At 42.5% G+C, this 21,815-nt stretch overlaps 9 protein-coding genes across 9 annotated transcripts; 6 read left to right on the top strand and 3 right to left on the bottom strand.

The window, feature by feature from the left end:
* Positions 1–565: 565 nt before the first annotated feature.
* Positions 566–2,294, top strand: IL334_005267 (uncharacterized protein; the record flags this gene model as incomplete). Its single annotated transcript, XM_062936980.1, has 11 exons — positions 566–646; positions 733–803; positions 867–929; positions 1,012–1,346; positions 1,409–1,475; positions 1,537–1,568; positions 1,626–1,751; positions 1,817–1,836; positions 1,897–1,935; positions 1,993–2,072; positions 2,135–2,294. 11 exons carry the CDS (start codon positions 566–568, stop codon positions 2,292–2,294), a joined length of 1,074 nt encoding a protein of 357 aa, XP_062793031.1.
* A 1,056-nt stretch (positions 2,295–3,350) lies between these two features.
* On the top strand, positions 3,351–5,417 carry IL334_005266 (uncharacterized protein; the record flags this gene model as incomplete). Its single annotated transcript, XM_062936979.1, has 2 exons — positions 3,351–4,692; positions 4,768–5,417. 2 exons carry the CDS (start codon positions 3,351–3,353, stop codon positions 5,415–5,417), a joined length of 1,992 nt encoding a protein of 663 aa, XP_062793030.1.
* Positions 5,418–5,747: 330 nt separating this feature from the next.
* IL334_005265 (uncharacterized protein) lies at positions 5,748–6,647 on the bottom strand (the record flags this gene model as incomplete). Its single annotated transcript, XM_062936978.1, has 1 exon — positions 5,748–6,647. One exon carries the CDS (start codon positions 6,645–6,647, stop codon positions 5,748–5,750), a length of 900 nt encoding a protein of 299 aa, XP_062793029.1.
* A 407-nt stretch (positions 6,648–7,054) lies between these two features.
* IL334_005264 (uncharacterized protein) lies at positions 7,055–8,938 on the top strand (the record flags this gene model as incomplete). Its single annotated transcript, XM_062936977.1, has 7 exons — positions 7,055–7,264; positions 7,562–7,744; positions 7,811–8,071; positions 8,138–8,269; positions 8,322–8,439; positions 8,494–8,798; positions 8,879–8,938. The coding sequence occupies 7 exons, from the start codon at positions 7,055–7,057 to the stop codon at positions 8,936–8,938; spliced, it is 1,269 nt and encodes a 422-aa protein (XP_062793028.1).
* Positions 8,939–9,737: 799 nt separating this feature from the next.
* IL334_005263 (uncharacterized protein) lies at positions 9,738–13,253 on the top strand (the record flags this gene model as incomplete). Its single annotated transcript, XM_062936976.1, has 4 exons — positions 9,738–12,152; positions 12,204–12,477; positions 12,537–12,710; positions 12,895–13,253. The coding sequence occupies 4 exons, from the start codon at positions 9,738–9,740 to the stop codon at positions 13,251–13,253; spliced, it is 3,222 nt and encodes a 1,073-aa protein (XP_062793027.1).
* Positions 13,254–13,402: 149 nt separating this feature from the next.
* IL334_005262 (uncharacterized protein) lies at positions 13,403–14,094 on the bottom strand (the record flags this gene model as incomplete). Its single annotated transcript, XM_062936975.1, has 4 exons — positions 13,403–13,528; positions 13,590–13,779; positions 13,865–13,934; positions 13,995–14,094. 4 exons carry the CDS (start codon positions 14,092–14,094, stop codon positions 13,403–13,405), a joined length of 486 nt encoding a protein of 161 aa, XP_062793026.1.
* Positions 14,095–14,495: 401 nt separating this feature from the next.
* On the top strand, positions 14,496–15,455 carry IL334_005261 (uncharacterized protein; the record flags this gene model as incomplete). Its single annotated transcript, XM_062936974.1, has 4 exons — positions 14,496–14,729; positions 14,792–14,956; positions 15,019–15,034; positions 15,109–15,455. The coding sequence occupies 4 exons, from the start codon at positions 14,496–14,498 to the stop codon at positions 15,453–15,455; spliced, it is 762 nt and encodes a 253-aa protein (XP_062793025.1).
* Positions 15,456–17,390: 1,935 nt separating this feature from the next.
* On the top strand, positions 17,391–20,107 carry IL334_005260 (uncharacterized protein; the record flags this gene model as incomplete). The annotated part of the gene is made up of 8 exons (XM_062936973.1): positions 17,391–17,446; positions 17,497–17,708; positions 17,773–17,852; positions 17,915–18,211; positions 18,275–18,403; positions 18,458–18,474; positions 18,534–18,647; positions 18,703–20,107. The coding sequence occupies 8 exons, from the start codon at positions 17,391–17,393 to the stop codon at positions 20,105–20,107; spliced, it is 2,310 nt and encodes a 769-aa protein (XP_062793024.1).
* Positions 20,108–20,603: 496 nt separating this feature from the next.
* Positions 20,604–21,621, bottom strand: IL334_005259 (uncharacterized protein; the record flags this gene model as incomplete). The annotated part of the gene is made up of 6 exons (XM_062936972.1): positions 20,604–20,694; positions 20,798–20,906; positions 21,032–21,134; positions 21,281–21,379; positions 21,452–21,515; positions 21,590–21,621. 6 exons carry the CDS (start codon positions 21,619–21,621, stop codon positions 20,604–20,606), a joined length of 498 nt encoding a protein of 165 aa, XP_062793023.1.
* Between the last annotated feature and the right edge of the window lie 194 nt (positions 21,622–21,815).

Here is a 21,815-nt window from a genome sequence, read left to right as displayed (position 1 = left end):
ACCGTGCTTGTCACTGCTCGCATACACAGAAAAGGGGAAAGGAAACCTGAACTTTGTCTGCTGTGGACACGCTTAGTCAAAGAGAGAGAGAGATAGCAAAGGGATATATAGATTCAAGTGATTGATATAAGACACACTCTTTTTCACACCAGATATCAGCTCATCCCCCTTACTCCCTTCCCTTTCTTGCTTTCGAATAATCCATTCCTCACACAAAGCCACATTCCATCATCCCATACATTACCATCAAACGGGAACGCAAACCATTGTAGATCTTGGAAATCCCACATTTTGTTCCAGGTACACATAAACAAACAGTGTACACAACTGTACTCAAGCCACCAAAAAAGGGATACCTCATAGAATCTGTTCAGAAAGCAATGAGAACAGAGGGGAGAATACAATAAGACCTTAACGTACACAAAAGTAATATCATCATCGGGACACCTACTACACCACTGGAGTATCAAATTATACTCCACCAAATCATTGGATATATATCATCTTCACCTTCCCAACTCAACCTCTCTTTCAATACTATAGTCACTAGATATAGTTCGTCAAGATGGGCGGCTGTATGTCCACACCTTCCGATGATCCCATGGCCGATAAAAGGAGTAAAGAGATTGACCGACAGCTAAGAGAGGTGAGTTGCGTTATCTGATATGGACCAGGTTTGGCAGAGTTCAGCTTGTCTGAACGTTCAACTGATCCTTGTTCGTTGATGTTTAGGATGAAAAGAAGTTGGCAAAAGAAGTCAAATTGCTATTGTTAGGTGCAGGTGCTTCTGGTAAATCAACAATGTGAGTGGGCCAACAGGATTATCTTGCGTCTTTTTAAGATCGAGTGACTCATACAATTGATAGATTAAAACAAATGAGATTGATACATGAGAAACCGTTTGAACCAGTAGAAATAGAAGATTATCGGTTAGTCCGCCTTTCTCGTTCTCGTGCACAGTCGTATACCGTATATGCTGACCCGATTTCCCCGATTTCGTCGTGGGAATAGAAAAATAACATTCTCCAATATAGTAGGAGGAATGCGAACCATCATCGATGTAATGGATGAACTAAATTTAGCTGTATTACAAGAGAATAGGAAATATATCTCAATGGTAGATTCAGAACCACCAATAAATACAGGAGAAACATACCCCATAAAATACTTGACTGCTTTGAAATCATTATGGGCAGATCCAAACGTACAAGAATGTTATAGAAGAGGAAACGAGTTTGCTTTAGCGGAGAACATGCCTTATTTCTATGATAACCTGGATAGGTTATTCCAGAATGAGTATAGACCTACCTCAGATGATATTCTACGTGTTAGGAGTAAGACCACCGGTAAGTCATCCCACCTCTTTCACATAGGATCTTGGCTAATAGTTATACCTGTATGTAAATAGGTATAACCGAGACTAGATTCCCTCTAAATGATGTCGTTTTCAGATTATTTGACGTTGGTGGGCAACGGTGAGTTCTAGACTTATGATCAACCCTGCCATCACTGTCTGACTGGATGCCATCATCGCAGGTCCGAGCGGAGGAAATGGGCTTCGTGCTTTGGTGAGTGTTTTCTTGAGATACCGTGCAACCCGATCATTGGCTGATTATCATTTTCAGAGAACGTCACTGCGATTCTCTTCTTAGTATCTTTGTCAGATTACAACTCTTGTCTGATAGAAGATAGGGAATCAAACGGTATGCAAGAAGCTTTGTTGCTATTCGACTCTATCTGTAACTCTCAATGTAAGTGAATGTCCACTTGTCGTCGGATGAAGCTTGAATGAAAGCTGATAAATTTCTGTACATAGGGTTTGTTAAAACATCAATTGTAAGCTATCTACTCCAGGATGCCGGAAGTGAAATACACTAACGTTGATGTTGTCAACAGATTCTCTTCTTGAACAAAGCAGATATTTTAATGGAAAAGGTATGCCAAACCTTGAATTCGATACAGTTTTACAGCTGAAACTGACTCGAGATCCAGATCAAAGACCCTCAGCAACAGATAAAGAGACATTTCAGCGATTTCGAGGGTAAACCTGGATCTTTCAACGATGCTGTGGAGTGAGTAGTTATAGATCGAGTTGTACCTTTTTGGTGAATGCTAATATCAATTGTCAACTTAGCTTTTTCAAAGTGAAATTCCGATCACTGAATCGAACACCGTCCAAGGAGATATATTGTCATGTGACGACAGCGGTAGATGTCCAGAACGTCAAGATCGTGATGGCAGCGTGTCAAGATACTATCCTGAAGAACGCTTTGAGGGATATGGCCATTATATAGCACCGGATCCGAAGTAATTGAATAGGACAATCGAGCAGAATGAAAAGCGAGGGACGAGACGGGAGCCACACTGCGAGAGGACGGGCGGTCGATAGAAGGGGACGGAAATGGGTGATCCTGAGGGGTTGAGGGCGAAGTGGCGAAGTTCTCGGGGGAAGGGACTAGGGCGAAATAGAAGGCAGTGATCAGAAAAATTGAGGAAGTGTATATGTTCGTGCCACACCCTCAAACCTGTTTGTTTAAATAATTTGTCTGTCTTTGTGGCTGTGTTCTCTCAAATTTCACTTTCCTGGATTACTTAGCTTGTTTTCCAATTGTATACAGACTAGAATAAATAATACATTGCCTATGCTACCCATACATATCATTTATATACCCCTTTTGCCTCGTGAGATGGAGGAAGAGGGACCATTCTCCATCGCCCAGGATGACACTTTACAATCGAGTAATTATATTCTATAGCTTTAAAATGATGGCTCAAGGCATGTCATGAGTTCACTCCATGTCTCAGTCTGATCATAATGAAACTTGGTCAGAGTCTCAATCTGAGACGAGACGAGTCGATAACCTTCCATACCTATTTCTGCCATGATGTACCGATACGTGTCAGATGAAAATAGACAGCGGGAGAGTTACTGATCAGTCAGAGACAAGTGATATCTCAGCAAGTGAATATCGACTATTGTGATTCTGTTTGCGTGCAATAGATGCATTGTCTTTTCCATGACCACTAACTTGATTATTCTTCTTCTTCTGCTTCTCTTCCTTTTCTCTGTTTTCCCCTCTATCTCGGTCCGTATTCACCACACCTCAGATTTTGTTTGCTGACATACCGCTGGTCGGTTCATTCGTTCATTCGTTCGTTCATTCTTTCGTTGGTTTATTTATTTTTGGATATATCACTGTCAATTTCTCTTTCAAAGATATACAGTCACTTTCGCCAGGAGCGAAGACTGACTAATTGATCAACATAGCTCACAATATTATATTTATATCTATATCTTTATTTCAACAATACGCCTGGAGCGTAAGTTCTTACTTATCTGATCAAAAAAAATGTTTCCTCCTCCTTTGACAGGTCCGGATCGTCTATCCTCACAAACCAATTTACGCAATCATCGCAAAAGGATAGTAATGAATCCGCCTGAATCATTCATCGAATATGCAGCTTCTTTGAATCCACCTACTACACCTCAAGTTCATGGTGGTATGATGATTGGATCAGATGGTCAAGCTGTTTTATTGGGTCCTACCGCTCAAGGTGAAAATTCCCAATCTCAGCTTGGTACTTCAGCTAGCACGCAAACTCAGTCTCAGACTGAAACTCAATCTCAACCTCAAGATACGCCTAATACTGATAACGGAAAAGTTGAATTGAAAGGTGATAAAGTGGTCTTAGTGGCGCCAGAAGATACCCCTTCCTCAGCTATATTTCCCACTACTACGCCTGCGCCTACACCCATGGCCATGACCTCGACTCAAGATGTATTCTCCATGATTATCGGAAGTAGTACCATTCAACCCACTAGTATGATCACTACAAGTAGTGCAGTTATACAGCCTACTATTTCTTCAACTAGCGAATCAATCTCTTCTACCAGTTTGAATCCCACGGAAACAGCAACAAGCATTTCTGCATCCACGTCAATCTCTGCTTCCACCTCGTCATTGACTTCTTCCTCTAATACTTCGTCTTCGTCTATGACAAGTTCTCGACCTGGTTCAACTTCCACACCGAATTCCTCAGGAAGTCATAAACCACCTTCTGCAGGATTGATATTCCTGATCATCTTACTGTCTCTAGCAATTTTCATAGCTATCGCATCGCTCCTCCGATTTGTGGTGAAATCTCGCGGTGGTGGCAATCCTCTCTCATGTTTACCGTGTACTAAAAGGCGCAAGAACGATGATGATGATGATGGTTTATCTGATCTTGTTAGAGGTTTCGATACACCAAGAACACTAGGTGGAGGTGGTTATAATCCTTATCTGAACGTTACCCACGATAATTATCCTACGATGGAGGAGATCAATGATAGAAGTGAATTAGAAAGAAGGTCAAGTCTATTCGCAAGACAAAACAAATCACCTTTTCTTCATTCAGATAATAATTCACCAAATCCGAATGGCGTTCAAAATGGATATCATTTTGATATACCAGAATTGCCTATGCCACCTCCAGCCTTCTTGAACAGTAGCCATTCTCGTGATAGGGATGATATAGATCAATTACCCCATCATTTGTTGGGCGAGACTGGACCCCTAGAAGTCAGGAATGCGATGCCGGGTGATGTGGAGCAAGATCATGATGGGCAGGGCGAAAAAGAAGTTGAAGGGATTCAAGGTCTAGTAGGTTTGGGTTTGGGCGAGGGTAGTCCAAGATTCTTAGGTGTCAATGGTGAGTTATTCTCTTGAGTTGGGAGTGAGCCGTCATCTTTTCAACTGACTTGAAACTAATCTGTCCATCATTCAGGAAACGGCCTTCCTGTCCCATGGTCGACTCTACCTCATAGACCTTCATCGATCGATTCATTTGATCAGAATCATCCTAATCCCTTTGGTTCATCGTCAACCTTATCAGCACCTCCTTTAGGTTTTCCTTCACCTTCTCTATCCCATGACTCAACGAATCTACCCATGAGGTCTTCGACTTGGGCAAGTAATTTGAGGAATACATTGTATAACGCGATTTCTTCAGCGAGAGTTCCAACTTTGTCCACCGCAGATGGTAACATGATGGACGAAGATAAATTCACGAGAACAGTTGGCGCCATTTATAGGGCCGGAAGTCGAAGGAAAGCGATTCCTACCTTTGACATCGAACAAGGGGGACAAGGATTGCAAGTTGTGAATGAAAAGGACGATCCATTTGAACAAAACCCTTTGGGGAGTACCACCATCATTGAGAGGGTAGAAAGTAGTTCTTCGAATGGTTCAGGATCCACTTTGATGATACCTCGTAAGAATGCAGGGGAGAGGTTCAAGGGTTACTACGCCAGACCAAAGAGCGTGGCTAGTACGGAAGGGGAGATGAGTGAAAGTGAGAGTATTAGAGGACCACCCAGAATGGCTGGTGGAGCTAGGGCGGCTGGAGTGAGGACAGGAAGCTTCGTCGTCGTCTAGTGGGAGGGGAAGGGAGGGGGAAGGTGAGCAGGTATTGCCAGGGAGGGGCTGGTAGGGAGACAGGGAGGCTGAGCGTATAATGATCATTCCCAGCTGCCTCGGGGTGTATTGAAGTGATTAGCCATGGAGACACAGTAACCTAGGACTGTATTAGTAATGACCATCTTGTAGCTTGATTATAATGGTATGCATAGATTATACTGTCGGAATATATGTGTTTCTGCGAGGTGAATTTGTCAGCTGAGTGTGGGTGTTAGATGGGAAAAAAAAGCAGATTCCAATGACGCATTGCAGATCGCCAAGTAGACAGTAGATTTGTCGTACTCACCATTAAATCGACTCAAGTGTCAACCAGAGTACGACCCCTCTTTCTTCTTCACCTATTTTACCCATATTCTCATTGTATTCTTCCCATTCACGATCACTAATCAATCTGACTTCTCCTTTTGAAGTGACTTTGAATCCTTTTTCCTCAGCCGAGGCTATGAATCGCTCAATTGGTCCTCTACCAGTATGTAAACCGGCTGTTATGTGAGCTATACCGCCTTCGCTGATTAAAGCTGTGATAGAATCCAGTAGAAGGGAATGCGAAGATGTTGTCCATAAAACATCGGCTGCAAGGACAACATCAAATTTCCCATTATCTTTCCGATCATTCGTAAGAATCGATGATCCTATAGTTGGGTCCGGGGAAGGAGAAGAAGCTGAAAGGAGTGGTTTTACATCGTCACCCCAACAATGACCTAAAACTTTCCAATTGTTTGTTTGTTGACCGTGAGCCTGGGTATGAGCCGTTGCTTCACTGAAATTATCTTTCAAGACTGAGAGAACTTCTTCTACGCCGTAATCGGTCGATACAACATGTTGACAGCCTTGGATAGAAGATATGATACCTGGCAAACCAGCTGCTGAACCTAATTCAACAATTCGTTTACCTTTGACATCGATGATCTCTTTGGAAAGTAGATCTGCCAAGTAGATCGCAGATGGCCATATGAGTTGTGCTTGTAATGTCGTGTATAAGCTCGGTGGTGGTTGAGGTAATTTCAATCTTATCGATCTGATTGATGGTGTTAAGGGGGAAACTGACGAGGGAGAAGAAGAGGAAGGAGGGGAAGGCAGATGATAAGTATAGTAACCATCATCTGAAGACGGTGAGAATCCGATAGGTGCTATTGAAAACAGAGATGATAAAGAACTATCGAATATGTCAGTTGGATCTTCTGACATCGGATATCCACTTGGCGAAAGTGGTGTGATAAAGTGAACGAAGGATGTACTAGATTGAATTTATCATGATATAACGGGGTGTAAAGTGAATGGACTCCCTCCACCTTTTGATCCGGTGCCACATTGCGGCGTTTATTCGGAATGGGGTGATTATGAGATTATTTACCACCAATCTCTAAAAGTGCCACATTCAGACCACGCGTCAGATCTGGAAATAAAAGAGAGAGAGAGAAATCCAATGAGGGAGAGGATTTGCATCTGACCTGTAACTTACTTTGGGTATCGCGTATAACTTGCCACCAACAACATCTACATCATCCTTATTTTTCATCTCTCATCCTCATCCTCCCATCTTTTATCTTTTCTCTTTTCCGCTCATTCCTTGATACAATAGACACTTCTTCACAATGTCACAATCACAAAATATTCAAGGTCGCACGGAACCCTCCCTCGACGTAGCTCCCACTCCTCAAAACACACCTTTGGACACTGGCGTACTCCAAAACAGACCAGCTAACATGGGTCAACCCACAGTGGAAACCCTCGCAGAAGGTGAGGAATCAGAAGACGATGGAGAAGATGTAGGTGGTGCAAACCCCGCTAGCTTATTGGCCAAGGTGAGTGTCTCTGAATCCTCATCCTCTTGCATGCGGAATTTCAACAGCTGGCTTGAAAAAGGGAAATCAAGAGGGAACGTGCGAATCGCACGAAAGAGATTTTCAGAAGTGTGATGATGTAATCAAGAAAGACTGAAGGGATGTATAGCACATCACAGTGTATCCTGACCTTTCCATATCTCTATATAATCTCATGCCTAATGCGCATATCTCGTCAGCTCTGTACTCAGTCTCAATGTTATCCCTGGCGCCAATGTCTTTGCAATAGTTTTTGTACCGCCGCTAACACTCGTATAGAACCCCGCTCTCCTCGCTCTTGCTCAATCAAAACTTGAAGACTTGATCGGCACATCCTCCGGTTATATTGAGTCCCTCCCTCCTGCTGTCCGAAAGAGAATCGATGGTCTTAAAGGTGTTCAAGTTGAGCACTCCAAGATAGAATCTGAGTTCCAAATGGCCATCCTCGAGTTAGAGAAAAAGGTAAGTTAACCTCTGACCTGTGTCCTCCTGATCAGATGAAGTATGACTGACTCGGGTGTGACACAGTTCCTTAGCAAGTTCTCACCCCTCTACGAACGACGAGAAGCCATCATCACCGGTAAAGCTGAACCTACCGAGACCGAAGTAGAAGCTGGTAAAGCTTCGGACTCAGATGACGAGGACGATGATGAGGAGGAAGGTGCCAAAGTTGAGGAAATCACAGATGAGAAAGATGCAGGTGACATCAAGGGTATCCCCGAATTTTGGTTAACAGCTTTGAAAAACCATGTTCCTATTTCTGAGACTATCACCGATACTGACGAGGCTGTAAGTGGAAGTTCAAGCATATACAGAATCGGCCATGACTAATCAAACATTGGACGCGCTGCTTAGGCCCTTCGATCTCTCACTGATATCAAGCTTTCTTACCTCGAAGATGGTCAACCTGGTTTCAAACTTCACTTCGTCTTCGCCACCAATGAGTACTTTGAGGACTCCGAGTTGACCAAGACGTACTACTACCAAGTGAGCTGGACATCTTGCGTTAATTGTAAAATATCAGCTGACACCGCATTAGGAACAAGTCGGTTACGGTGGTGACTTTGTCTACGACAAAGCTATTGGCCACGAGATCAAGTGGAAAGAGGAGAAAGATCTCACCAAGAAAGTAGAGATTAAGAAGCAAAGGAATAAGAGTGAGTTGTCGCCTCACTGAAGTCGCACTATAACAGCTCATGATGTTTCCTCAGCCACTGGCCGAACTCGAGTGATCAAGAAGGTCGTTCCTACAGATTCCTTCTTCAACTTCTTCAAACCTCCTCAACCCCCTACTCCTGAATCTCTCGAATCTTCCGATGTTGATGAGGATGAGCTCGAAGAGCTTGATGCCCGTCTTGAGACCGACTATCAAATCGGAGAAGACTTCAAGGAGAAGATCATCCCTCGTGCTGTCGACTATTTCACTGGTAAAGCTCTGAGATACGAAGAAGACTTTGATGAGGAGCTTGATGAGGATTTCGAGGATGAGGATGACTTTGACGACGATGATGATGAGGTGAGTTACTTCCTTTTCTCCTTGCTCATGCAACGTATAGTGGTCATAAAAGAGCTGACGTGTGGACTTTTGACTAGTAGGATAACGAAGGTCAAGGTGAAGGCTCCGCTGCCGCCAATCCCGATTGCAAGCAGCAATAAAGATGGTCTGTAGGTTATATTCATTATTTGAACGGATTCGAAAATAGCTTTTGGTGATCCTTCTTCTTTTTTCTTAATATTCTGGATAATTATAAAACACACATCAATCGCATGTCTTATGATCTTTTTACCTTTGTTCCCCTTTTCTGTCCATAGCTTTTCTCGCCATCTCGTCGACAGATAAAAAAATGCCTTATGTTAGATTTTTCTCCCTGACCATGCTAGTTGCAGACTTGTTGCATCGCGGTGCGCGATATCCCGTTGCATGATTAACAAGGGGTGTTATCATTGCATTGTACGCGGAGATGATGATGCGTGCGAAATGGGGCACAAGAGGACCGGAGGCCGAGGAGAGATGAGACTGATGAAATGAATAGAAGCGCGTCACTTTTGCTGGATACTCGTATTAGTAATGTCAAAAGGGGGAAAGTGATCTTCTAACGTAAAATAACCCTCATTTCATTTCGGACCGTTACCTCGACATCATTCTGATAGATCTTCATATAGCTGAACTCGTCTCTGCTCTTCTTTGTTACACATGACTGCCGCTCCTTGATATCTAGTACAACAGATAGCACACGAAAACATCCTCTCATACCCCGGACTCTTCCGTTCTTTTGGTCATAACAACAACAAACCCGAATCCGTACATTGAACTCATCGAAAGGAGGGCAGACTGTTTATCTTAGAAAGACTGGCAACTGAGTTTGCACGAGTATATCTTGTCTTTTCCCACAATCATCTCTTCGTCATCTAATTGAACACATCTAACGAATTACATCGGAACTACACACACACCATGGGCTGTTTCCCTTGTACGACGCTTCAGCCGGAAGTATCGCATCTCAACGCCTGTTATCCACCTTCAAAAGCATTGATAACGTCTGGACCTGAATACAGACCATTATCACAAGATTTATCTAAACTATTATATTTCGCAACGAACAAACCGTCCAAATTAGCGAACATAGGCGAAGAATTAGAAAAGAGGATCAACAAAGAATCCATAAAATCGACAGGTGGATATCCGAAATATCGTGCGAGTCTATTGATCAGTTTAGCTATTTTGAGAGCTTTATTGACTGAATGTAAGAGGGATATTAGTTTATTTGGTAAATCAGCTTTGAGATCAATTAAATCAAGTTTAAACGTAAAAGTTTATCAGAAAAGCGATGAATTAGATCTGGAAGTTATAGGTAGATCAGCTGCTGCTTTTATAGCTTTCACTACTTTTACAGATGGATCTCTTATTGGTATAGACGAAAATACCACCAGGATATACCTCGAGATCCTTGATATATTCAGTAAGATGGCTACGTTCACCTCAACCCCAACAGAAAAGGGAGACATGGAACAACAAAATCGAACTAGGTTAATAGCATTGGCCGCTTTGAATGGAGCGGTAACATCAGATTCAATCATAACATCGAATGCAGAATTCCCAAAACAGATCAATATCTTATTACCACCTTTATTGACCAACCTATTCGAAGGTACGATGGAAGATTTGAAATTCCAGATAGCTAAAATTGAAATGGACGCTTCACCTTCACCTTATTTCAATGAATTTTCAGCTGTCAAACGACCTTTGAATGATAGAAGAGCACCTTCCTTACATGCTCATATACCAGGCGAAAAAGGTCCTTCAAATTCAGATGTAAATTCCGCTTCTTTAAGGTCTTTCCACGCTTTGATAAGTCAATGTAAAGTTTCACAAGCAATTATCATCATAGATAATATAATATCTTTCTTGGATCACAAGAATTTATGGAATGACGTCGAGAAATGTTGTTGGTTAAGTGAAAGGTTAACTGCCTGGATCACATTACAGTTTAGATTCGTCATTCCAACTCGATTGATAGAAGTTTTGGTAGATCAAAAAGATATAGAAGCCACACCCAAACACACTTCAATCTTATCAATGGTGATCACAATCTTGAATTCAACTACATCTTTGGTCGGTTTAGGTGTATCGGATTTACTAGGTAATCTGATTAATCTCATTACAAGGAGAATCAAATTCGATCAAAGAGATCCTCTTTTACCTGCTTTGGTTCAGTGTATATCAAGTTTAGGTATTCACATATATTACGCAGATCAAATAAACGATATCATCGAAGAGATATCGATCAGAATAGCTGAGATACCAATCAACGATAAAGATCGTTCAGAGATCATCAGGGCTTTGATTAATTGCTTGATTGGTGTAATGGTCATAACTGATCAAGGTGATAAAGAAGCTTCAACAAGAACGAAATTTGGTGCATCGATTCTCAATAGTGGTAAATCAATCGATAAAGGTAAATCACCCGAACAGACAAATGCAACTTTACTCTCCTCTCCAACGAGTGAAGTACCATCAGATAAACCGAAATCAACGAGAAGAAATCCAATTTCACCTGAGGTATGGCAAGAAACTTTACCATTATTGTGTGAATCAGATTACTCAGTGAGAATATCGTATTCAAGAGCTTTATTGTTGTTCTTGGAAAACGAAATGCCAAGAGGGAAAAACACAGGAAGTGAAGCTACCATTTACAGGTTCTGTAATGCACTGCATGCTAGTGTATATACATTGGTAATGTCAAATTGTTTAGGTGCAGGTGTATCAGAAGATCACTCCAATGTACCAAGTCCGGAAATCAATACCGGTACAGGAGTGACACCCTCCCCGCATTTACCGAATGATATACTTCATAATGACTTCCAGAAGAATGGGAACAACTCACCGAAGATCAATGGGAACGGAAGCAAGGATAGGAATGGATCTATCACCAACAAAGATAAAGGGGTTTCCTTCAACTTGATTTCACCTTCACCTTCTTCAACTCCACCTACCAATGGATCATCCACACCACCCAAGAAACCAATAAGAACTGCAAGAAGACCTTCCCTCCCGTTAAACCGACTGCATTCTTACGTCAATCTGAATTCTTTCGATAACGTTGCCACCCCGTTGGATTTCGCAGCTGCCCTCAAAATCCTAGATGAATTATATACGATCACCCCTACTCCAGCTTTGATAACTGGAACACCGATGTTACTGGCTTTAGATGAAGATGCAGGAAACGAGTTGGTTCGAAGACCAAATGATGGTAGGTCAGGAAGTTGGGTGTTGGAAAGGAAAAGAGCTATAAGGGAATTGGTTTGTCTTGTTTGGAGAAGAATAGGTGAAAGGTGGAGTTGCGCGGATGTTCAAAATCTAGCTGAAAGGGTGAGTGAAATCTTCAACAATCAAGAGTCAACTCACTTACACTATCCATAGTCATACTCGTCACTTCCTGAGCCATACCTAATCCCCTTCCTACCACCTTACGAACCAACCTCAAACCTCGCACTGCCCGAACAAGCCATCTCATTCCCACCGCATATCATTGAAGGTGAATCGTCATCGGCGTCGAAACCGTTACTTGATCCAGAAGCGATACTGGCGAGCTTGACCAATTCGCCATCAGTGCAAAATGGCACAGGAAGAGATGGAGCATCGTTGAGGAGCAGATGGGCCAGTAAATGGAGTGTGGAAAATGCAGTGAAGGATTGTAAGTTGACATATTATTATTTCGTGTTTTCGCAAGTGTACCACTAACGATCCGCATAGCTATTGAAAGATTCTCGTCAGCGCATGTCCAACCTGTCGACAGTGAAATCCATAATGACATTGCTAGCGTCTTGATGAACATGAATAACGGATCTTACCATTCGTTCAGTAATGCAAGTGGGAACAGGCATGCGAGTAGGAGTATTGATGTGGATGATTTGAGGGAAGCTTTGGGTGAGTCGATCTATCAGGGGCGAAAACAGGAGAGGCAGAGAGAGCGGCAAGGGAAGGCGAATGGGGAAAGAGGAGGGAGATGATGGGCGGAGAGATTGGGCGGCAAAGGCGGGATAAACAGAGTCAAGATGGGGGAAAATGGCAAAGGATATGTCATGCTGATCTCGTGTTTCCCATGCCGTAGGAGGGAAAGTGGAAGACCATTCTTCATCGCCACCTTCGATTATCTCGTCAGCTTTGACTGCAGAAGACCAACATCATCTATCAGCTGCTATTCAACGCTCGATAGCTACAAAGGGTATAAGAACGAATCAAGATGTCAAAGAAGTCTTGAAAGATATCTTCAAGGATAAGAAAAGGGTTACTTCAGGTGGATCCGGTGTAAGACCCACGGCTCACCGAATAAGAACCAGCTCTGGTTTAGGTAAAGAGTTTGATGGGAATGGAGCTGGTGCTGTAGCTGAAGAGAAGGGACAAGACTTCAAGCTTAATGGGAAAGAGGAAGTCGTGAATGGCTTTGGACTAGGTAAAGTTGTTGGCTAGAGAACCTCAAGATTGAATTCATAGGATGCATGTGTTGTTCAAAGCTCGATTGATGATACACATTTGAATTACTATCGTCCTCTTTTTATTTCTCCAGCTATATATAATCTACAAATGCCTTTATCAAGCAATGGTGTTTGCTCGATGCCTCATTCCTCTTTCAAAAGCTCCAATATCTCCTGTAATTTTGCAAGGTTTAATCTTGTTTGGTTCTCAGAAATTTCTTGGAAGGTCTTGATAAGGTGTTGATTAAGATTTTCATGTTTGGTAGATCGCTAAGAGCCTCGATCAGATTTGTTTTTATTTTGGATCACATCATGAGGCATGATGACTCACTATATCTCTGATCAAACTGCTGAACACAGATCCAGCTGCAAAGACCGCTAAGTATACTAGGAATTTATCATCATTATATATTCTGGCAAAGAGATATCTATCCTTGACATAGTCCAATTCAGCCCAGAGCGAGAACAAAAATAGTCCCAGTTGGAAAGCGCTCATGAAAAGTGTTTCTTTTATCACATATCTGTGTCAATGCCATCAAAAATCAGCTCATGTAGTATAATATATATATATATATATTGGGATATACTTGTGTATGTTTCACTCACTCTATTGGGGAATCATCTTCATGTACATAAATAGCTACAGCGGCTCCGATAACGATGGGGGCGAGAGTGACTGAACCAGTATCGTACATCAGCTAGGTATCAAGGGTTGACAGAGTAGTGATATACTGACCGAACGAGCCGGATGCCCGGTAGAACCAGTTCTTCCCGAAGTGATTGGTGATTTGACGGAAAACACTTCTTCTTTCTACCGTTCGAGGTGCTACATCCATGGGAATGAAGGAATGGGGAAGGAGAGGGGGGGGGGAGCAATAAGGGGTATCGTTTTATACGTTTGCTTGCATTTGATCGTTCTTTGATGGTGAATGAAGGAGTGTGACTCGTAATCATCAAATATACACAGCATATCCCATCATCATCAAAAGTGACACTTCCCCCATGACAACCATCAAACATCAGATATCACATACTTTGCCTTGAATTGATCCATCAGTGTGTGTGTGTGTGTGCGTGTGTCTCACAATTCCACCATGGATCTGATTGTGATTGCGCACGTTCCCCTTGTGAAACAAAAAGTGAATTCCATAACCGTTATCAAAGGTAACTTCTTCATCACCAGGTGACCACTCGCTGTTTCTTCCGTTCTGATCAGTCCTCGACTATCCATCTTGCAATGCAAAACCAACCACCTCGTACATATGCAACAGGACTTCCTGACACCCCGGATTTTTCTGGTGTCAATTTCGTCATCCGTACGTCCTCGCCACCGTTGCTGCTAGATTATATCTATTCAAATGGTATCATCTCACATCAAGAACAAGATTCAAGTTCCACTTTTTTTCTCAAGCGATACCTGTTCAGAGCACCGTATTATTTCTCTTCCTTCCGATCAGAATCCGGACTCAAGGTGAGTATCAGCCATATGTGCAGGTGAGCGATCAATGAACTGATCTTCGTTGCTATCCTCAGATGTCGATTTCTCGGCAAGAGCTGTCTAGAGCTTGGGTGATAGGCTTGAACGCAATGCGATTTCATGCCCGATCCATACGTTATCTTGACAAGTGGGGTGGATGCGGAATAGACGATTCCATTTTGGTAGATCTCAAAGACCAGTTGATGACCACTGGTAAAGAAGTGAGTATACATTACTCGTTTTATGCTTGCATAGTAGCGATGGCTGACGTTGAATGCATCAGTGGCAAGGCTGTTGGAGTGAGTACATGACTTCATTTTCATATGAGACGTTGTTCAATTGTTTAAAGCCAAATTGATGTATGTGCATATAGAGGAACTGGACTGGGCTATGGGTATCCTGGAACAATTCGAGACAGCTCGTTATGTGCCAGAGGAATGGGTTTCCTGCAAATCATACGATATACGCAATCTGCTGGAAACAACAAAAAGCAATCACAATGATCGGACCTTACAATATATCAGCGACACATTCATTTACGCTGCTGTACATCTCCTCAATCTGGACAAAGAAGGATACAAAAAGGAGTACCTGACACTGGCAGAAAAAACTGGGTTGGATTTGGAAAGCATACGCTATTGTTATGTACCCAATCTGGATCTCCTTCCTCCCAAACCCAGGTTCAATGATGAACATGGGAAAATAACCAATATAGGATAGTCTCTTAAGAATATCAAATTCTGGGTTTTTCCATGTGGATAAATTTAAAAAAGAGGCGATATTGGATTATTGTGAATACGACTCACCCTCTCACCTTCATACTAGAATCAATACCCAGCTCACACGATTCATTTTGTGCACTTATCGCGCCTTCCCAACTATTCTTGACATTAACACACTGTACATCAGCACCAAGCGGTGCCGGTGGCCAGTTCGGCACTTCCCTCTTCGACAAGATACCCTTTCACACCTTGCATATCAAGTCGTATACTCCTCTACCTATCACCTCAGTCTCCATACTCCAATGGAACGTCACTCTTTTCTACCTCCAGGATTATCATACATGATGGCAAGGCTAAGGTAACGAGCTCCTCGAATCCCTCTGATCTGCAACATCGCCAATGAGGAAGAATGAGTGAGATGCTCTAAGTCATGTGAAGGAAAGAAAGAAAGAATGATATCTTGACAGATAAGGAGAAATGATACGACATCCTTGTGGGACAGAGATTGAATTCAGAAGAGAACGGATTTTCAACATGGATTGCACCGGTAAAATCACCCTCAATTTATCATTGTGTGAAATACGTTACTATGATTTGTTGTATATGAAATGTACCCATTACGATTGCCACACTGCGTTCGCGGAAGTCATTCATGCGACTTGTTCGTATGAACTGCTAGACCGTATTGCATTCCCTGCTCATGCTCCATATCATTGACAGGTTCGATCGATTCTCGAGACCTCGGATCCCGTCCAGACGGCATATCGCGACACAACATTCATGACGAAATGGTCCTTCCAATTCAGATAGGCAGCGGTCGATCTAGGTTTACGCTCGTCATCCTTGCTTGTGCTCAATTGTGTGAGCCAAGCTGTTTACTCCACCTCAAAGTCCACCAGCGGATTTAGACCTTGTGATACTAGAACATCTTCCGAGTCCACGCATCATCGGCCTCCACTTGATGAAAGTATCGGTAATGATCTTGGATCAAGGAACTACTTTACCACTTCTTCTGCATGTAGTGCCTTTGTATACCTCTTGCACGAATAAACTGGTACTTTTGATCGTGACATCATGTCAAACCAATATACCAGTGTAGAGTGAGATAAAGTTGTACTATATGCGAGACATAAGTTGATGAGTCGCAAAATACAATATATGCGAGACAGGAATGAACGATAAAAACCACTATATGCGAGACAACTAAACTTTACTTTTGCCGGTGTCTGTATCGTCCTTCTGTGTTCTGTACTTTCTTCTTCTGTAGAGTACATTATTGGGCCTCCGTCTGTATATCTATCTTTATAAGGTGTGGCGTAGGAGAAGGCGTGAAAAGGGTATTTTATCGGAATTTACCGCTTTCGTGTTGGTGATACCAAATTATGGAAAATAAGCTTTGGACGAGCCAATTTCAAAACGCCACCGAATCCGGTAAAAAAGGAAGAAAGGAACAGCTAAAATTAAACATATGGAGGCTTGATCATCATTGATCGACAACATGCCCAAAAGAAAAATGCCCAAAAGGAATTCGGCAATCTCGATTCCCAATTTAACCATGAAATCTATAATGACTGGTACTAGTTTCATCCGCTTTTAGTATCATTTCTCTCTGGAATCTTTACCAAAGCGAATCAAGCCCCGATGAATAAGGATCTTCTTCGGAGACGCCTCACGCCTCTCGCACATCACATTCCTGTAAATCTGCTTATGAACATTGACATCATGACGTGATACTCCTTCACCTGCTCAAACATTAAAAAAATGTGATCGACAAGAATAGAACGATACGTGGTGGAGTGATCGCAATGCTGGATGTATATATAGAGCTCAATATCATCTCCGATCTCTCGATCCCCTTCTTCTACACTTGTGCAAACTCACAACCCAATCATCGATATCTTAAATCTACGCACATCAGAATAAGAGTCACAACATGCACTTGTCAGCTCTTCTCGTCGCGCTCACCTGTGTCTCCACAGCTAGCGCACAGTGAGTCCCTCTCCTTCCAATGACATGGTCATCACTGACATTTGAATCAGTGTCGCTTTGTGGGACAAGGGTATGTTTGGATTAAACTACCCATATCAATCAGATGATCCTAGCAATAACAACTATAACAACAACGAGCCCGTCATTCCATTGAAACAGGTGGATGCCCGAAGTACTGCTGGATGGTTCGGTCATGGTTTACTGAGCTTCCCACCAAAATCGGGAGACTTCATGGTTCTTCCATCTGGCGGCACCTATAATGGTAAGTACCTCGGATCTAAGCTTATCATCTGTCATGTCACTCATTTCTCGATTCGTATGATTAGGTGAAGTCAGTTGTAACCGTGGTCAAACAACCTTAGGTGATCCAAATGACAAAACAGCCAAATACCAATATGCCTGTCGAGTACGTCATATTTTCGGCTAAATCTGATTTACAATCATTAGCTGACCTCGCCTTGACTTTAGCCTGACGGCGGTCAATACTCCGGTGTCGGAGCATTACACGTAATGAACGCTTATAACGGTACCGTCGACAATAAATGGTTCGGTGGATCAGCTTTGGCTATCGCATACACCTCAGATGTGAACAGTATCAAACCAAACGATTTAACAGTCATTAGTGTAAAACAAAATTCAGTATGGGAACGTCAAATCAGTTATCAAATTCCAGCAGGATTACCCCCTTGTCCTGCGGGCGGTTGTTTATGTACTTGGAATTGGATACATCAAGGCGGTCATGGTGAAGGTTACCCAAATGAAATTGTAAGTTTCAATCTTACTGCCGACATGCCTTTCATCCTCAGCTAATATACCCCAACAATGTAGTACAATGTCATGTACCGATGTCAAGTTACCGGTAATACCAACTCTGCAAATGTAGTACAAAAAGGAGCTATCCCTAACAAGTGTGATGGAAACCCTTCCGCTTGTGTCAAAGGTCCTAAAGTCCCAATGGTGAGTATCGGCATTCTGTATCTTGATCGTAGCTGACCTCTCACCGCTGAATAGTATCTCTGGCAAGCCGAGTAAGTTCCACACGTGTTATGGTAGAGATGCGATATGTTATTGACAGTTCGCTTTTCAGTGGAAACAATCTTCCCGATCTTGATACACCACCAAACTACAAGGACAACTGGGGATATGCTGATGGTGCCCAAAATGATGTGTTCAAACCCGCCGCAACTCCTGCTAGCTCCACGTAAGCACTCTGTTTTTCAACTGCCTGGACTTTTTGACTAATATCAACATTGTAGTCCTCCCAAAGCAACTGCCACTGCTCTGCCCTCTGGTTGGAAAGCCTTAGGGTGTATGACTGACAGTACTACTACTCGAGCTCTCCCTGGAGTATCCAGCTCCGACGCCAACAACAACACCATCCAAGGCTGTGTTGCCTCATGCGCAAGTAAAGGTTACCTTTTCGCTGGTGTCGAATACGGACAAGAATGTTGGTGTAGTAACACCGCCACTCTCACCGCGGCCGCCAGCACAGAATGTAACATGGTTTGTCCTGGTGATATCTGGAGCAACTGTGGAGCTGGTGGTAGAATCAACGTATTCGCAAGTTCAAATGCGCCTACTTCAGGAGAACCAACAACTGTTCCAGCATCTTCATTACCCTCCGGATGGTCAGATCTAGGATGTATTGTCGATGATCAATCAAATCGTGCATTAAATGGTGGTTCTTCAACATCATCAAATAATACCGTACAATCTTGTATCGCTAAATGTTCTGCTCAAGGTTTCGCTTATGCCGGTGTGGAATATGGTCAAGAATGCTGGTGTGGATCAACCGCTCGTCTTACAGCTGCAAGCTCAGGATGTAATGTTGCTTGTTCAGGAGATCCTTCATATGTATGTGGAGGAAGTAACAGATTGAACGTTTATTCTTCCAAATCTTCTACGTCAAGCATCTCGGCTTCTGCATCTAGATCAACGGTCGCCTCAACCAGTACCATTAGTTCCAAGGTGTCGACATCCACCTCCTCAAGTAAGGCTGCGACATCTTCATCCTCAAGCAAAGCTGTTGTGACATCTTCATCTTCAAGCAAAGCTGCGGTGTCTTCTTCCTCGAGTAAAGCTGTTGTTTCATCTTCAAGCAAGGCTGTTGTCTTATCCTCCTCATCGAAACCTGCCACCTCTACAAGCACGTCGAAAGTAGTATCCACGACCCCGCTTGCAGCTCCTACCAGTGCCAAGACTTCAACCACTACTACCAAGGTAACATCCACCACTTCCATTAAGCCCTCAACAACCACTACTAGCACTACCACCATCAAGACATCAACCTCCACATCGGCTGCACCTGCTGCTACCACTTCCTTACCTGCCGGATGGGTCTCAAGGGGATGTTATGTCGACTCATCTTCTGCTAGAGTATTAACTGGTTCAATGGACTCGAAGACCGATATGACATACGCCCAATGTATCGCCATATGTACCAAGAAGAACATGCCATACGCAGGTCTCGAATATGGTAAACAATGTCTCTGTGGTACTTCAATGGTCAGCCCCACTTCAGCGACGGGATGTACCACTCCCTGCGCAGGAGATGCTTCTGCAATGTGTGGAGGTTTCAACAGAATCACAATCTTGCAACAAACATCAACTGTGAAATCTAGAAGAGAATGGAATGGTGAGAGAGGTCAACCTCCATACTAAGAGAGAGAATGTCCATCATGTAGAATTAAAATAGAAATAAATCATAAACAATTGTAGCCATAGTTCAAAGCTTGTACGCTTTTAATGTATTTTTATCACATCTGCTATTATAATGCATTTTTTGTACATCGAAAGCCTTACTGACATTGCAATGCCAATACAATGTCAAGTCACCATATCCTTCTGCGCAACGGAAGGATGTTGGTGGAATGTCGCACGTCTTGCCACCACTCGAAATGTCATGGATCCAGCCTTCTTTCAGATCGTCAATTGTATGGCCTATGGTGTCGTGCGCGTTTGTAACGGATTTGGCATTACGGTGATGAGCCGTATATCGACCTGGACCCAAGTCATGGGATTGAGGGTTCAAAAGAGAAACCAAAAGCAGGTAGGAATAGAAATACATTTTATACAGTATTGCGATATGACCTACTAGTACCGTGAAATCTATTATAAAGTGAGGTGTGATTCGTGATTTGTGATTTGATCATACTTGTCACATTGGCATTCTTCTAATTTCATCTAGTGTCCAACCTGCTTTCTTCATACTTTCCGCACCCAAATCATGAACTTCTTCATCTAGATGACTGTAGGTAAGGGCGACAGTACCAGAGTACCATAGTACAGATTAGCTTTTATGATAGCTCGACACACTTCAAGGTTGATACTATTTGACGGAAAACAACGTACCTGAATAAGACATCTCTGAAACCATCCATTATTTCTCTTAGTTTCGTCGGATTATATTCACTTTGATTCTCTAGTGAATTCCTTAAAAAACTATCATATTTGTCCAATCCTATATATGACATGAGAGAGAGAATCAATGAATAACCGAAATCAGCTTTTATTCCTCGACACGAACCTTGCATTTTTGAAACTCGTCCAAAGTGAAAAAACCAAAACAAAACAATGTAAACTCACCATCATGTATACCTTTATGTTTCTTCAGATGTTCACCTGATTCCCTCGCACCTTGTTTGAATTGTGGCATTTTCTTAGCTAATACTGGGAATATATATGTTTCCTACATTGTGGGATATATCAGCTACAACATACATGGGTTTCAAGTCATTGAATCGCTAATCAGTGTACGACGCTCACCTCCTGTTGTGATTTATTGACACGACATCAGCGATGATTCAGATCTGTCGTGCAAAGGAAAATACTCACAATACGATGATGCATATCCAGATGAGAATATAACTGTTGAGCTTCTCTCAGAAACCGAGGCAAACTCATTCCTTCTTTGTGAAACCCTCCATCGCATAGCTACACCCAAAGTGCAATCAGCTTCACAATCAAAGCCAACGATGGTATTTTCAAAAGTGAATGACAACTGACAGTATACACTCTGTTGAATTCATATCTGAAATGAGAATGGAACTGATCCATATGAGTTGCCATTCTACGATTCCACATCGAAGCGGATCAGCTAAACCTTGTACTCTGCGTTGACGTAGGGGATTGCTGATGACATACCGATTCCATTCTTTATCTTCCTTTGAAGGCATCTTGTCGAGCACCGTCGATTCGGTATTTACAGATCGATAAGCAGTAGTAGTAGTAGTCGTCGTAAGAGGTGTGATAGTGGGTTTAGTGGCAAGAAATTTCAAATTTCGTTTACCCTTCAAAGGGATAATTGTATTTCGAACGAAAATGATCGATATGATTACGATTGTGAATGCTAGAATATATGAAAGGATGA

This window comes from Kwoniella shivajii, chromosome 7 (genome assembly GCF_035658355.1).
Source record: "Kwoniella shivajii chromosome 7, complete sequence".
In the NCBI taxonomy this organism is placed as follows: Eukaryota; Fungi; Basidiomycota; class Tremellomycetes; order Tremellales; family Cryptococcaceae; genus Kwoniella; species Kwoniella shivajii.
Note: the sequence above shows the minus strand (reverse complement) of the source record. Positions and strands in the feature narration are given on the sequence as shown.